This window comes from Cynara cardunculus (assembly GCF_001531365.2).
Source record: "Cynara cardunculus var. scolymus isolate 2C chromosome LG 8, CcrdV1, whole genome shotgun sequence".
Taxonomy (NCBI): Eukaryota; Viridiplantae; Streptophyta; class Magnoliopsida; order Asterales; family Asteraceae; genus Cynara; species Cynara cardunculus.
Window position 1 is genome coordinate 23,418,572 of NC_037535.1, and position 12,285 is coordinate 23,430,856.

At 35.4% G+C, this 12,285-nt stretch overlaps 2 protein-coding genes and 1 non-coding gene across 5 annotated transcripts; 1 reads left to right on the top strand and 2 right to left on the bottom strand.

Annotated features, from left to right (window-relative positions):
- The first annotated feature begins 74 nt into the window (after nt 1-74).
- LOC112517481 (transcription factor TCP4-like) lies at nt 75-2,403 on the top strand. 2 transcript variants are annotated; one of them, XM_025124928.1, is made up of 3 exons: nt 75-1,239; nt 1,360-1,986; nt 2,086-2,403. In XM_025124928.1, the coding sequence occupies exons 1-2, from the start codon at nt 726-728 to the stop codon at nt 1,950-1,952; spliced, it is 1,107 nt and encodes a 368-aa protein (XP_024980696.1). In that variant the 5' UTR covers nt 75-725; the 3' UTR covers nt 1,953-1,986; nt 2,086-2,403. The 2 variants fall into 2 exon arrangements, with proteins under 2 accessions (XP_024980696.1, XP_024980695.1); XM_025124927.1 differs by having other exon boundaries at nt 75-1,986.
- A 3,021-nt stretch (nt 2,404-5,424) lies between these two features.
- On the bottom strand, nt 5,425-9,026 carry LOC112516998 (protein IQ-DOMAIN 1-like). 2 transcript variants are annotated; one of them, XM_025124281.1, is made up of 6 exons: nt 8,828-9,026; nt 7,619-7,720; nt 7,216-7,443; nt 6,340-6,453; nt 5,752-5,950; nt 5,425-5,665 (listed from the first exon to the last, which is right to left on the bottom strand). In XM_025124281.1, exons 2-6 carry the CDS (start codon nt 7,691-7,693, stop codon nt 5,610-5,612), a joined length of 672 nt encoding a protein of 223 aa, XP_024980049.1. In that variant the 5' UTR covers nt 7,694-7,720; nt 8,828-9,026; the 3' UTR covers nt 5,425-5,609. The 2 variants fall into 2 exon arrangements, with proteins under 2 accessions (XP_024980049.1, XP_024980050.1); XM_025124282.1 differs by having other exon boundaries at nt 7,216-7,398; nt 8,828-9,015.
- Nucleotides 9,027-9,094: 68 nt separating this feature from the next.
- On the bottom strand, nt 9,095-9,168 carry TRNAI-UAU. The gene has a single exon. It is a non-coding gene; the product is annotated as a tRNA-Ile (tRNA).
- Between the last annotated feature and the right edge of the window lie 3,117 nt (nt 9,169-12,285).

Here is a 12,285-nt window from a genome sequence, read left to right on the forward strand (position 1 = left end):
CCCACCCCACCTACATAAACCCCATTCTCCCTTCTTCCTCATTCTTTCCTTTCTTCTTTCTTGAAATTTGGTTCTGCAAACTTTGCTCTACTTCTCCTCTCCCTCTTTCGTTCTTCAGCTCCACCATTAAAGGAAAACCTGTTTCTTAAAGATTTTAGGGAAGAAGGAGAGATGGGTTAGGCTTGAATTTAGGGTTTATTTGGGTTTCAAGGTTTAATTTCTTTAGGGTTTTTGTTTGTTAACGATGGGATTTGGTTATGGGTTCAATGGGTGGTGTAATCAGTGGCAAAAGGGTTTTCAAGAATTGTGGGATTTGATTAGGATTTTTTAGGGTTTTTGTTTGTTTGTTTTTGGTTTTTTGAAAGCTGGAAAGGGAGGAAATTGGTTATAATCGTAAGGGTCTGATTCTGGATCCTCAAAGAAATCATCTTCATCTTAACCAAGAACTGTTTAATTCAAGAGAAGAAGAAGAAGAAGGGAAAGAAGAAGAGGAAGATCAAAGGATTCAAATAGGTTTTCATGGATTCCATCAGAATCATCATCAGCTTCATCAAAATCAAGAAATCCCAACTTCCGACCACCGTGTCCTCCACGGAGGATTAGGTGGTCCGGTAGGGGTGCAGCCGCCGCGGCCACAGAAGAAACGCTCTTATTTGCCTTCTTCTTCTTCTGTGGACCAACAAAACGACGCCGGAGAAGAATATGCACCGAGGTTGCCGGAAAAAATGGGAGAAAGTTATCAGTATCATAACCAGCAGCAACTCCACCAGCAGCAGCAGCAGCAGGCGGCAACTGGGTCGTCGAGATTGGGGTTGAGAAGCTCCGGCGGCAGAGGCGGCGGCGAGATTGTGGAAGTTCAGGGCGGTCACATTGTACGGTCGACTGGCCGGAAAGACCGACATAGTAAAGTATGCACGGCGAAAGGACCCAGAGACCGCCGTGTACGGCTGTCGGCTCATACGGCTATCCAATTCTACGACGTACAGGACCGGCTTGGCTACGACCGTCCAAGTAAAGCCGTCGATTGGCTTATTAAGAAAGCCAAGACCGCCATTGATGAACTCGCGGAGCTTCCCGCGTGGAAACCCACTGCGACCACCAACGCGACAACCGCCACCACCACGAATTCAACCTCGATTGCAGATTTTGAGCAAAACCCAGATCAACAAAACGCAAATCATCATCAATTAAGTCATTTTGAGCAGCACCCAGATGATAATATTGTTGATAATCAGATGGGTAATTCACAAAACTCGAGCTTTTTGCCTCCATCTCTTGATTCAGACTCCATAGCTGATACAATCAAGTCGTTTTTTCCTATGGGTGCTTCATCGGCGCCGCCGAACAACATTTCTTCAGGTATGCAATTTCATCAGAACTTTCAACCGCCGGCGGATTTGCTTTCAAGAACCAGTAGTCGGAGTCAAGATCTGAGACTCTCTCTTCAATCATTTCAAGATCCGATTCTTCAAAACCACCACCAAACTGAACAAAATAATAACATATACTTTGATGGGTCGGGTTGGCCCGACAACCAGTCTGGTGGGTTTCAAAGAATGGTGGCGTGGGGTGGTGTTGGTGGCGGAGACGCTGTTTCCGCCGGATTTGTTTTCAGCTCACAACCATCGCCGGCGACGCCATTTCTGCAACCGTTGTTCGGCCAAACAACAAACAATCAATTGTTTAACAACAATTCTCAGAGGGGACCCCTTCAGTCCAGTAACCCACCTTCGTTTCGTGCTTGGATCGATCCACCGCCGCCGTTCACCGGCGTTGCGATCGATCAACAACCAACCCTAGCTTTCCACCACCCGTCTTCCATGTCCGGATTCGCCTCCGGTCTAGGCAGGTTCTCAGGGTTCCGAATTCCAGCACGAATCCAAGGTGAAGAAGAGGAACACGACGGCATTTCCGATAAGCCGTCTTCTGCATCCTCCGATTCTCGCCATTGATTCATCTTCTTTCTCGTAATCCTCTCACAAACAGGTCAAAAAACCCAACACCCGTCTCTTCAATTTCATCCATTTTCATGATTTCTCCTTCAAATTCACCTAATTTCCGAATCTTAATCTCTATTAATTACAGGAAAATTGCTGGATTCTTGAATCTTGATACATGATCTTTAAAGCAAAGAGAGGAAGGGAGAAGAAGATCCAGTGGCGACTACACAGTGAGAGAAACAAAAACCCGAATCCATTTCAGGTTCTTCGATCACCATTGATGTGTTTTTCAAGATTTAGTTTCTTCATGTTTGAATTGAGCTCTCTGTTCAGCTCTAAACCCTGTTTTTAAATTATCTGGATTTCATGGTGTTTTGGGCCATCTATGTCACTTCTGCTTATAATTCACTACTCTGCTAAAACAGGGCAAGTAATTTGTTTCGATTCGAGTTCCTGTTCTTCACCCAACTTTGGTAAAAAACCCGAATCTTTAATGATGAAATAAACTTAGCCCGAAATCGACACATTCTTTGTAGTTGATTTGCTTTTCAGATTGAATCCATGAGAGGAGCAAATGGGATGTTTCCCTTTGTTTAGAAAATGGTCAATTTGATGATCATATCATATGTGGGGTTTGAAAGAGAGAGCTTCTGGTTCTTGTCTCTCTTTTTACCCTATTTTTGCAATCTTGCCACATTTGCTTTATTCATTAGTGTGTTCTAATGGAACATGATGAAGAAAGGATCGACGGGTCTTGTTGTTAACATCTCCATTGTTCGGTTCGTCGCTTGGATTTCTGGGAGCCACATCGGCTGATGCGTCGTTTTCGAACGATTTTTGGGCTTCGATTTTTTTTTTTTTTTTTTCTCAATCTTGAAGGTTACCCCATGTGCCATTAATTTCAATCCATATCAATCGATGTTTGTGAGAATATGTTGAATCCCGTTAGATTACGAGATCTTGACGAGAGAGGGCATTTTGAGTAGAAATAGTCCAAGTCTAACAAATTGAGGCTAAACGGGCACAAGTTGTCGGGCTACCTGAGTGTCTAGTCTCTAGAGCGGTAGAATTTGGCTCTGATACCATGTGGAAGCTCGTTTACATTACTCTTAAAAAGAGCCTTTTAAGAAAGATAAAAGAAGGTTCCAACATATATTAAGCAAAAGGGGACCTTCTTTCGAGAACTGTCTAAATCGTGAGATCTTTGAGAACCAATACATCATGTGATATTCATATGATTTTTTTTTCCATAACTGGCTAGAATTTAATGTAGTGATTAACATATATATGTTTCACATGTACTTGGTTCACAATGAGAACCTTTTTGGTGTGTTTGTGAAGCACATATCGACCGCCCCCTGACTCCCTAACCATCTAGTCTCTTGGAATAATAGATCTTGGCCTTAATACCATGTGAACCTCATCACATTTCTCTTCAAAAGAGCCTTTAAGAAGATAAAAGGAGGTTCAACATATATTCATTAACAACACTTTTAAGTCTAACCGATGTAAGACTTCGGTAATCCCCTTTTCAACAACAGAGGGTAAACATGCCCAAATTGTACCTGCTCTGATGTCATGTGGGATCCTGGTATTTTAAGAAGAAGGAGGTTAAGGGTGTGAATAATTGTGAGGGGGCAAAGGTTGATGAGTGTGCATTGAGAGTTGTACCTAATGGTACAAGCAACAACCCCTAAAATGTAAACATGATGATGGAGGGAAGTCCCCTTGCTCAATAAATAACAAATTTTTGGTACTTTGATTTCTGGGTTGTGGTCCCCTTTTTCTGCAAATCTCTCTGTCAATTAAAAAAATCAATTCATTTTTTAAACACACACAAAAAGTGTCTTCTATGAAGATGGTGACAATTGCTTCAACCTTGATGAAGACAACTCAATAGAACAAAAGGCTATTACTTGTCTAGTTTTTTACCAAATCCAAATAAACCCATTCAATTTAATTCTAGTGAATGAAATGAAACTAAACGCGCCGTTTGATTCGGTTTGGTTTGGTTTTGTTTGACGCAATGTTTTTCATGGAAGGATTTGACCCGTGAAATATTGACCACCCATTTGGGATTTCAAGATCTTATGTTTGCGGGGTTTCATTGAAATACCTGGATTTTAAACTAAAAAGGGGATTGAAATGGAATCCGATTCAGAATCCCATCGAATCTGGTTTAAAGCGGGATTGGAATAAAATTCAATTCAAAATCTCTTATCAATCCAAATGGGTCCTAAATTGAAATTTTTAAAAAATTGCTCAATTTGAATAATCATTTAAGATCCTCGTATATTATAATAACTGTGAAAATTATTATTATAAGTTATTGTTTCACATGATTTTTTTCATTTTACAATTTAACGTATTGATTAACATATATTTGTTTTATATGTATTTCACTTTCTAGTTGTATTTTTTATTTCATAAACACATAAAAAACATCCATATTAGAAAACAAATATATATGTTAATAAATACACTAAATAGGTTGTTTGGAAGTTATGAATGTTTTGGTACAGAATGATTAAGTAGTCAGAATGATTAAAAGACTCACATGATATAGTGCAAAATGAAATACAATTTTTTGGTAATTGTTTAGAATGAAATTAGGGTGCTAAATGGTTAATAAAAAAACCCATGATACAAAATTATTCAGAGGGTTTTAACAAATTTTTTTTTTGCCAAACAAGATTCACCTCTTAACGATTTAAAAACTACCTCTCAATGAAACCATTAAGAGGTAAACAAACAACCCCTAATTCCATTTCAAAAACAAAAAAATACCATATAAAATAACACATGATTCACGGATTATGAAAATTATGATTACTCTAAATCTTGTTGATTCTCCAATAAAAGATTTTGGATCTTGTGGAAATTGGGCTCTATAGTTGAGGCTGAATCTTGATGAAAAATGCATTGATTGTATATTTGCAATGATTGTCCTTTTAATTAAAATTAAAATTAATTTATTATTATTTTTATATAAAATTCCCATAGTACCCATGATTGTGAATGTGAAATTGTGAATGTGGGGGTCTATGATTTTTTTAATACTTTGGGTAATCATTTATTGTGATTATAAAAAAATGAAATGTTGGGTCCAGAAGGGATTTTTGTCCCACAATCAGAAAGAACAAATGAGGTGTTTAAGATGATAAATTATGTGTTGTGAAGTACTTAATGTGGTTTAATTAAGTGGAGTAAAGACAAAAAAGCCCCCAATCATGGCATGGCATGATTAAAAAAAGGTAGGCCATAACCAGAAAGGGAAATCCAAGCAAACACTTGTAACTCTTATCTTAATCAACTTGATACTATTCAATTTAAATACTATAATTGTCACACCCTAATTATGTTTAGGTGAAAGGGATATGTCATGTAAACACCCAACAACCCCATATATATATATATATATATATATATATATATATATATACACAAACATCATGTCTCAAATATTAGATAGAAAAGGATGGCATTCTATGGAAGATCATTTTCCACTACTAAAATAACATGATACAACTTGTACCTTGTGCAGTAGAAGCTGTACATTGAACTCAATGGTCATCATAATAGCTCTCATATTCATGCTTGATATCCATTATCTTGGATATCTATGTGTAACAAGAATTCAACAAGGGTAATTTAGTAAAATCACCTCCTTTAAATTTCTGACAGGATTTTAGATTTCTTCTGTGCGAACGTGATTACTCTCAAACCTGTCAAATTGTCATGGATTTAAGACAAACTTGTCTCTCAGAGGTCATTTAACTTGATGACCCTTGCTTGATAGCTTTACGTGTACCTTTTTCGGTTCCGACTTTTGCAACTAACGTCTTTGTTTCCTTCGGTTTCTTCCTTTGGTTCAAGACGGTGGGTCGGGCCACGACCCGAGTCTCCCACGGGCAAATTGCAATCCATCGCTCCATCCAACTCCAACCCCAGCTTTCTTTGCTTAGATCATAATACGCTTGACCGAAAGATAGATTTGAGTTGGCCCTCCACTTCATACCAAAACTCATCGTATCACAATTCGTGTCGATTTTCAAGCACAAGTTAAAATTTAGGCAATATTTGGCAACCATAAGCTAGCTTATTTTTTGAGCTTATTGAAAAAGCTCCATTTGTTTAGACATAAACTAGCTTTTTCAAAAGCTACCTTCAAGTTTCAATAAGCTTCAAGAGTTTTTTTTCTAATACATTTTTGTTTAGGTCATTTTACATTGTCAACTAGCTTATCAACTAGTTTTTACCAAATATGACCAGTTTATCAGCTATTTTATCAACTAACAGCTAGCTAATTTTATCGGCTAACAACTAGTTTGTTAGTCAACAACTAGCTTATCATCTAGTTTGCCAAACATACGATTAATGAGTTACAAATAAAACGTACTTGGTGAGAGAAGGCATATGCCATTGCTCGTTCACGCTTGTTGCTTGCTTCCTCTCTCTGATGTATCTTAGACACAATCTCGTCCATCGTCCCAGGTCCACCGCACCATTCAACCTGTTCACAAGATGATCATGAAGACAACGAAAATGATGGGCTCCTACGATATTCCGAACTTAGTGTGTCACTTCCACAATTTACGGAAACATAAGGGACCAATGCTGACATTTTGCAAAATTGCAAGGTTTTATATACCGCAATTACTCATGCACACTTCTAACTTGGTATCGTACGGGTGTGCATCAGACGGGTTCGGGTGGGCAAACAAAAAATTTGATCAGATTTCAGATATGAAACCAAGCCCCGGATTTTGTGTTTTAGATTTCGGGTAGGTTCGGGTTGGCGTTAGTCGGGTATTGTCATATGCAATATATATATAGGTATATATATATATATATATGTATATACATATGTATATATGTATATGTATATATATATATATATATATATGTCTATCTGTAATGAAGATGAATTCAAATCAATTGAGAGGATTGATGAAATCGATAGCAAGGTCTAGAAATTAGAAAAGAGTACGCCAACTAAGATTTAAAATTTCCGAAAGATAATTAAATAAACAAATATATTTATACAATATTTAAAAATTATATATATCGGGTTTTCGGACGGATTGGATGGCCAAAAATCATAACCAACCCGAACCCAAATATCCCTTCAAAAGTCGGGTTTCAGATTTTTGGATTTCGGGTCATACGGGTTTTGCGCACACACATTTTTTCAGTTCGGGCTCGGATTTTGGGCCATTCGGATTTTGCAGACCCTAGGTACCAGTGGGATAACGACCCTTCCTTTACAAATTACCTCTAGTTCATGGAGTTTGGACTCAAGTTTCAAGTGATTTTGAAGCTTCTTCTGTTTTATCCGGCTTTCCGTGACCATGCAAAGTCGACGAGTTCTGATCTCGGATTGTATTTTGCTCCACAAATGTATTCTGTCGAGAGCACTTAAAGCTTGCTTCGTAAGAGCATCGCCCTCGATCAATGCCTGAAATTTCGAAGTCCCTTGAACACGATTTAACGATTTCCTTGTCTGTCATTTGATTATACGTAAAAATAAATCATCAAGATTCTCCTTTCAAATCACAACACACAATGTGGGTTCCAAACAAGCCCAGTATATCGCATCGGGATGTGGGGTCCGAAGAAGACCAAAAATGGCAAATTAGTAAAGCAACGGAAGTGATGAACATAGGGCGTTATCTTACCTCCGATTTTTTCGGTTTGTTTTCCTTCTTTCTCTTATTGCAAATCATCCTCTTATACCAAGCCCACAGACCCATTTGCAGTTGATAAAATTGAGCAAAAACCTGGAACAAAAAAGGATTGTTCTTGATTAGAAACTCCATAGAAAATACTTGTAGAGTTGTAGATGAAGCTGCAGCCTTGTAGGATGAATAAGGGCTGTTTGGTTGCTTTTTCATTAAGTCTTGTATGGATAAAGATGTTTTTTCACAAGTGGAATAAGCTTTATTTTAATTAGGAGAGGTACGATTAGAAAAAAAAAACCTTAGTTTTATGCGTAAAGCTCCACCCTAGAAGGTTACTGTGTAAGCCACTTTCCATGTCATGAATGTATAGCCGACCGAATAAGCTGTGAGTTTCATTAAGGGGCTGTTTGGTTGGTTTCCCATTAATTTATGTATGGATAAAGGTGTCTTTGTGTATTACCAGGAAAGTTTTTGTTTGAGAGGTTTTTTCATAGACGAAAGGAGCGTTTTTTTAGTTGTGAAAAAACTTGGTTTTCTGGATAAAGCTTCCCCTAGAAGCTTACAGAATAAGTCACTTTCTATATCATTAAGCTACTACCAAACAGTCATCTATAACTGACTGAATAAGCTGTGAGTCCATTTAACCTGCTAAGGTGCCAACTAACAGACCCTAAATGTGAAATTGAACCCATAATCTTACACGGTTCCACATATTTCCAACTTTACATGGGATCAGAGCCAATATTTACCATTCTATGAACTCGACACTGGCAATCTATACTTGTCTAGCCCCTCTGTATTGGAGTCTCGTATCACATCAACTAAAATTGAACCATTTCTCTTCGATATATATGCCGAAATTACTCTTTTTATTAAGGGTTCTTTTCAAAAGTAAACACGAACTTCTAGATCAAAATAAATGATAATGAAGATGAATCTGATTTGACACCCATTCGAATCGAAGAACAACCCATTTACAATTACACCATCATCAGCAAAACTAACAGTATCAAGCAAAAAACGATGTACTGATTCAAGCAACTAATGATTATTAATCACAGTAATCACTAATCAAACACGAAATCACACACCAGATCAAGCCCTAAATAACAAAAACGAATTAATCAATCAAACAGAAGAACCCTAATTCGTAAAACGAAAAATTCCCACCAAAATTCAAGATCTGCAAAGAGGGTTTCCGCGTACCTGCAACTGCAGATCTGATAAAGTAACCTCAATTTGGGAGAGGTTAAAGAAATCGAAGATATTTCAACCATTTTCCGAAAGGAAAATAAGGTGTGAAAGCATTCTCAGAAACCGACACAAAACCTAGATTTTGGGTGGGAGAGTTCGATCTGGAAATCTTCAAATCCAAACCTACAAAGAAAACGAACCCACAACGATTTGGCTGAATTTGGAGGAATAATTCATGGAAAACAATAAATTGAAATTAAAAAAACATACAAAATTCATTGGTCCCGGCGGGGCTCGAACCCGCGACCTTCGGCTCATAAGACCAACGCTCTAACCAACTGAGCTACGGGACCTTGATGTTTATAACCCTTTGAAGAACCTATTAATCCGCCATTAAAGCCATAGACTTAAATCCTTTATTTTGAGAACGTAGAAAATGTTGTATTTTAATATTTTAAACACAAAATATTATTTTATGGAGTATTTCTATCATTTTATATTAATTTTATGGATGGATAAATCGGTTTTAAAAAGAACGGTTTTGATACCTGACAAAACGGTGAAATTTTACATATAATTACTATTTATAAACTGTGGATAGCGCTAACGGTTATTTTTTGAAAATCAAGGGGCGATACATTTTTTTATTCAATGTACAGCGAATTATTACAGATAAAAGATTGCGCTCCCCTGGAATTTGTTTTGATTATTCCTTGTGCTGCATCCAACCACGCTCCTCCGGCTGCTTTCAGTTCCTTTAGTACTGAATGCTTCGAGGGGGATACTGCAAAAAGAGTTGGAAGCGGGCATGAAGAGGGTATGTGATGGGGATAAGACGGTTTCTTCTTCCGATAGCGTGAGCAAAGGACTTCGTAAGATGGGATCTGTAAACGGGTACGCATGATATGAAGTTATAGAAAGTTTATGGTTCTTAAATATATACACCAAACAACAATATGGTTTTACTTGTTTGATGTATTTATCACTGTTATCATATGATTTGACTGAAACTTGAAAAAATCGCTTGTAGAAGGACGAGTGGTCCTACAAGACATTCGACAAAGGGGTCAGTGATTGCAAAAATGGCATATTGGCGACATTGTCGGGAGAACCCTTATATACCTTGTAAGTATGCTCAGTTTTTGCTTATTTACAATATTTTCACCATTATGACTTGTATCTATTCTGACATGATTTATCTGTTGATGCTAATTTTGTGCTTATTTACAAGATTTCCACCATATGACTTGTATCTGTTATGACATGATTTATCTGTTAATAACGACACTGATGACATTCCTCGTTTTGACAAACCTTCCCCGAAACTATGTCTGTGTGATATCTTTGTTTTTTCTCTTGTTACTTTATTTTATAAACGACCTGTATGCTCCTGGCCCTTAGTGACGATGTAGTTCCACAACATTTATCTCTTTCGTTTTCATGCACTGATGTACGTATTTTCATGTGCATGTTTTGGAAATGATATCATCTGTAACAAGTTATTTTCATTTATCAAGTGGTTGGAATTCTTGGCATGATGTGGGATTCAACAGGGTCGATTTGGTTTGGTTATTTGCTGCCCACACATGTTGGTTTATTCGTGTCCTCTTATATTGCTACTGATTTTTTCTTCATAACGATTTTATCATACCCTTGTTATCTTCCTCATTTGATTCGTATTTACAAAGCAGTGCACATGATTGTCTGTAGATTTTGTGCTTGGGTTACTTCCAACAACGAAAATGTTTTCCATTTAAACGAAAGATTTTGGATTTTTTACTTTCCACCCCACCCACCCACCCACCCACGTCATCTGTATGTATCAATGTCGTTTATCTCTGAGTCAATTGTGCAGTACTGTATGCATATAGTACTGGTTATAACAATCCACTATAACTTCAATTTAGTTTCATCAGCTTTCTATTCTGTTAATTTTTTTGCTTCAAAATGATGATATGAATCTTATGGTAAATTTACGGATGTCAGGTTAAATGCCTGTATTCTAGTATATCTTCCTATGTGTCGGGTATATTGCTTTTTGTATATAAGCCAATGTGCAATTCAAAACAAATACAAGACCATAAGCAACATTTGGTTTGATGAGATGTTTTCGAGCGATTTGGATTTCGTGAAATGATTCTGGAAGAATCTGAAATCTTTTGATGTTTACGATATGTAATGGAATTGAATTCCATTGTGCATAGGTAATATTTAAAAATAAATTACAAATAATTAAATTACATTTTTATTAGTTGATTATTACAAAATGAATATTTTAAAATATTATTACAAACAAATTCTGCAAAATCAAGATACATCGGTTGCATCGCACGGGTACACAACTAGTTGCTATGTAATATTTAAATTATTTAAACAAATTAATTAATAAAAAAAATTAAAGGGACAATATTTAATTTTATTCACATCATTATAATATTTTAAAAAATAAGTTTATTATTAAATATATTTTATTTCAAATATTAAATTTATAAAAAATGGGTTTATTTATTTATAAAAAAAAAGAGTGATATCTAACAAAATCTTTATGGGAGCTTGAAAGGAAGGCTTTAATGGTGTTTCCCCTCTTCACTTTTGTTTTACAATTTTCTCCTTTTCAATCCTTGGTGGGTCCCACTTGGAAAGCCAAATCCATTTGTATTGCATTTGTCAAGATTTTGGGTGATGTTATTTTTCCTACTCTCAAAAACAATAAAAAAATATTTTTTTATATCTATACTGTATTTATAAAGAATTTGATAAAAACTCTTAAAAATCATTTTTTATGTATGAAGTATTGTTTGTTGATGCATACTACTTAAAATTCAAGATTAGAAGCAATTTTGCGTTAGTACAACTTATTAAAACTTCATTTTAAAATTCGTGTAATTAATTACAGATAAACATAATCAAATACAGAATAAACATCCATTTTAAATATAAAAAATAAAAAATATAATTAAGATAATCATTGAGTTATAATAGAATGTTTAATTATTATATTTATAAAAAATTATATTATTAAACCAAAAAAAATTACTTTGTTATTATATCTAAATTAAATTACAATAAAAAATTAAATTAAAGAAGTTACACCAAAATAAATAAGAATTATTAAATATTTAATTTGATATTAATAATGATTTTTTTCTTTTCAAAATTTTATGCTATTTTCAAATCGGTATTTCATTCAAAAATAAAAATTTTAACGCTAGACAAAAAATAAAAACTAAACATTAAAATCGAGATTTATCTCGTTGCATTGTGCAAGTACCCTCATAATATTATTAAATGCATTCTTATCTACTAATTTCTTTATAGCACACATCAATATCAAGACTTATTTTTTTACATTTTCAATGAATTATTTAACCTAATTCTGATATAAAAAAACCTAACATTACTCTAAAAAATTATTTATTTCATTTTTTTAAACTTTTATTTATTTTTTTCCTTTAAAAAAGATTTATTTA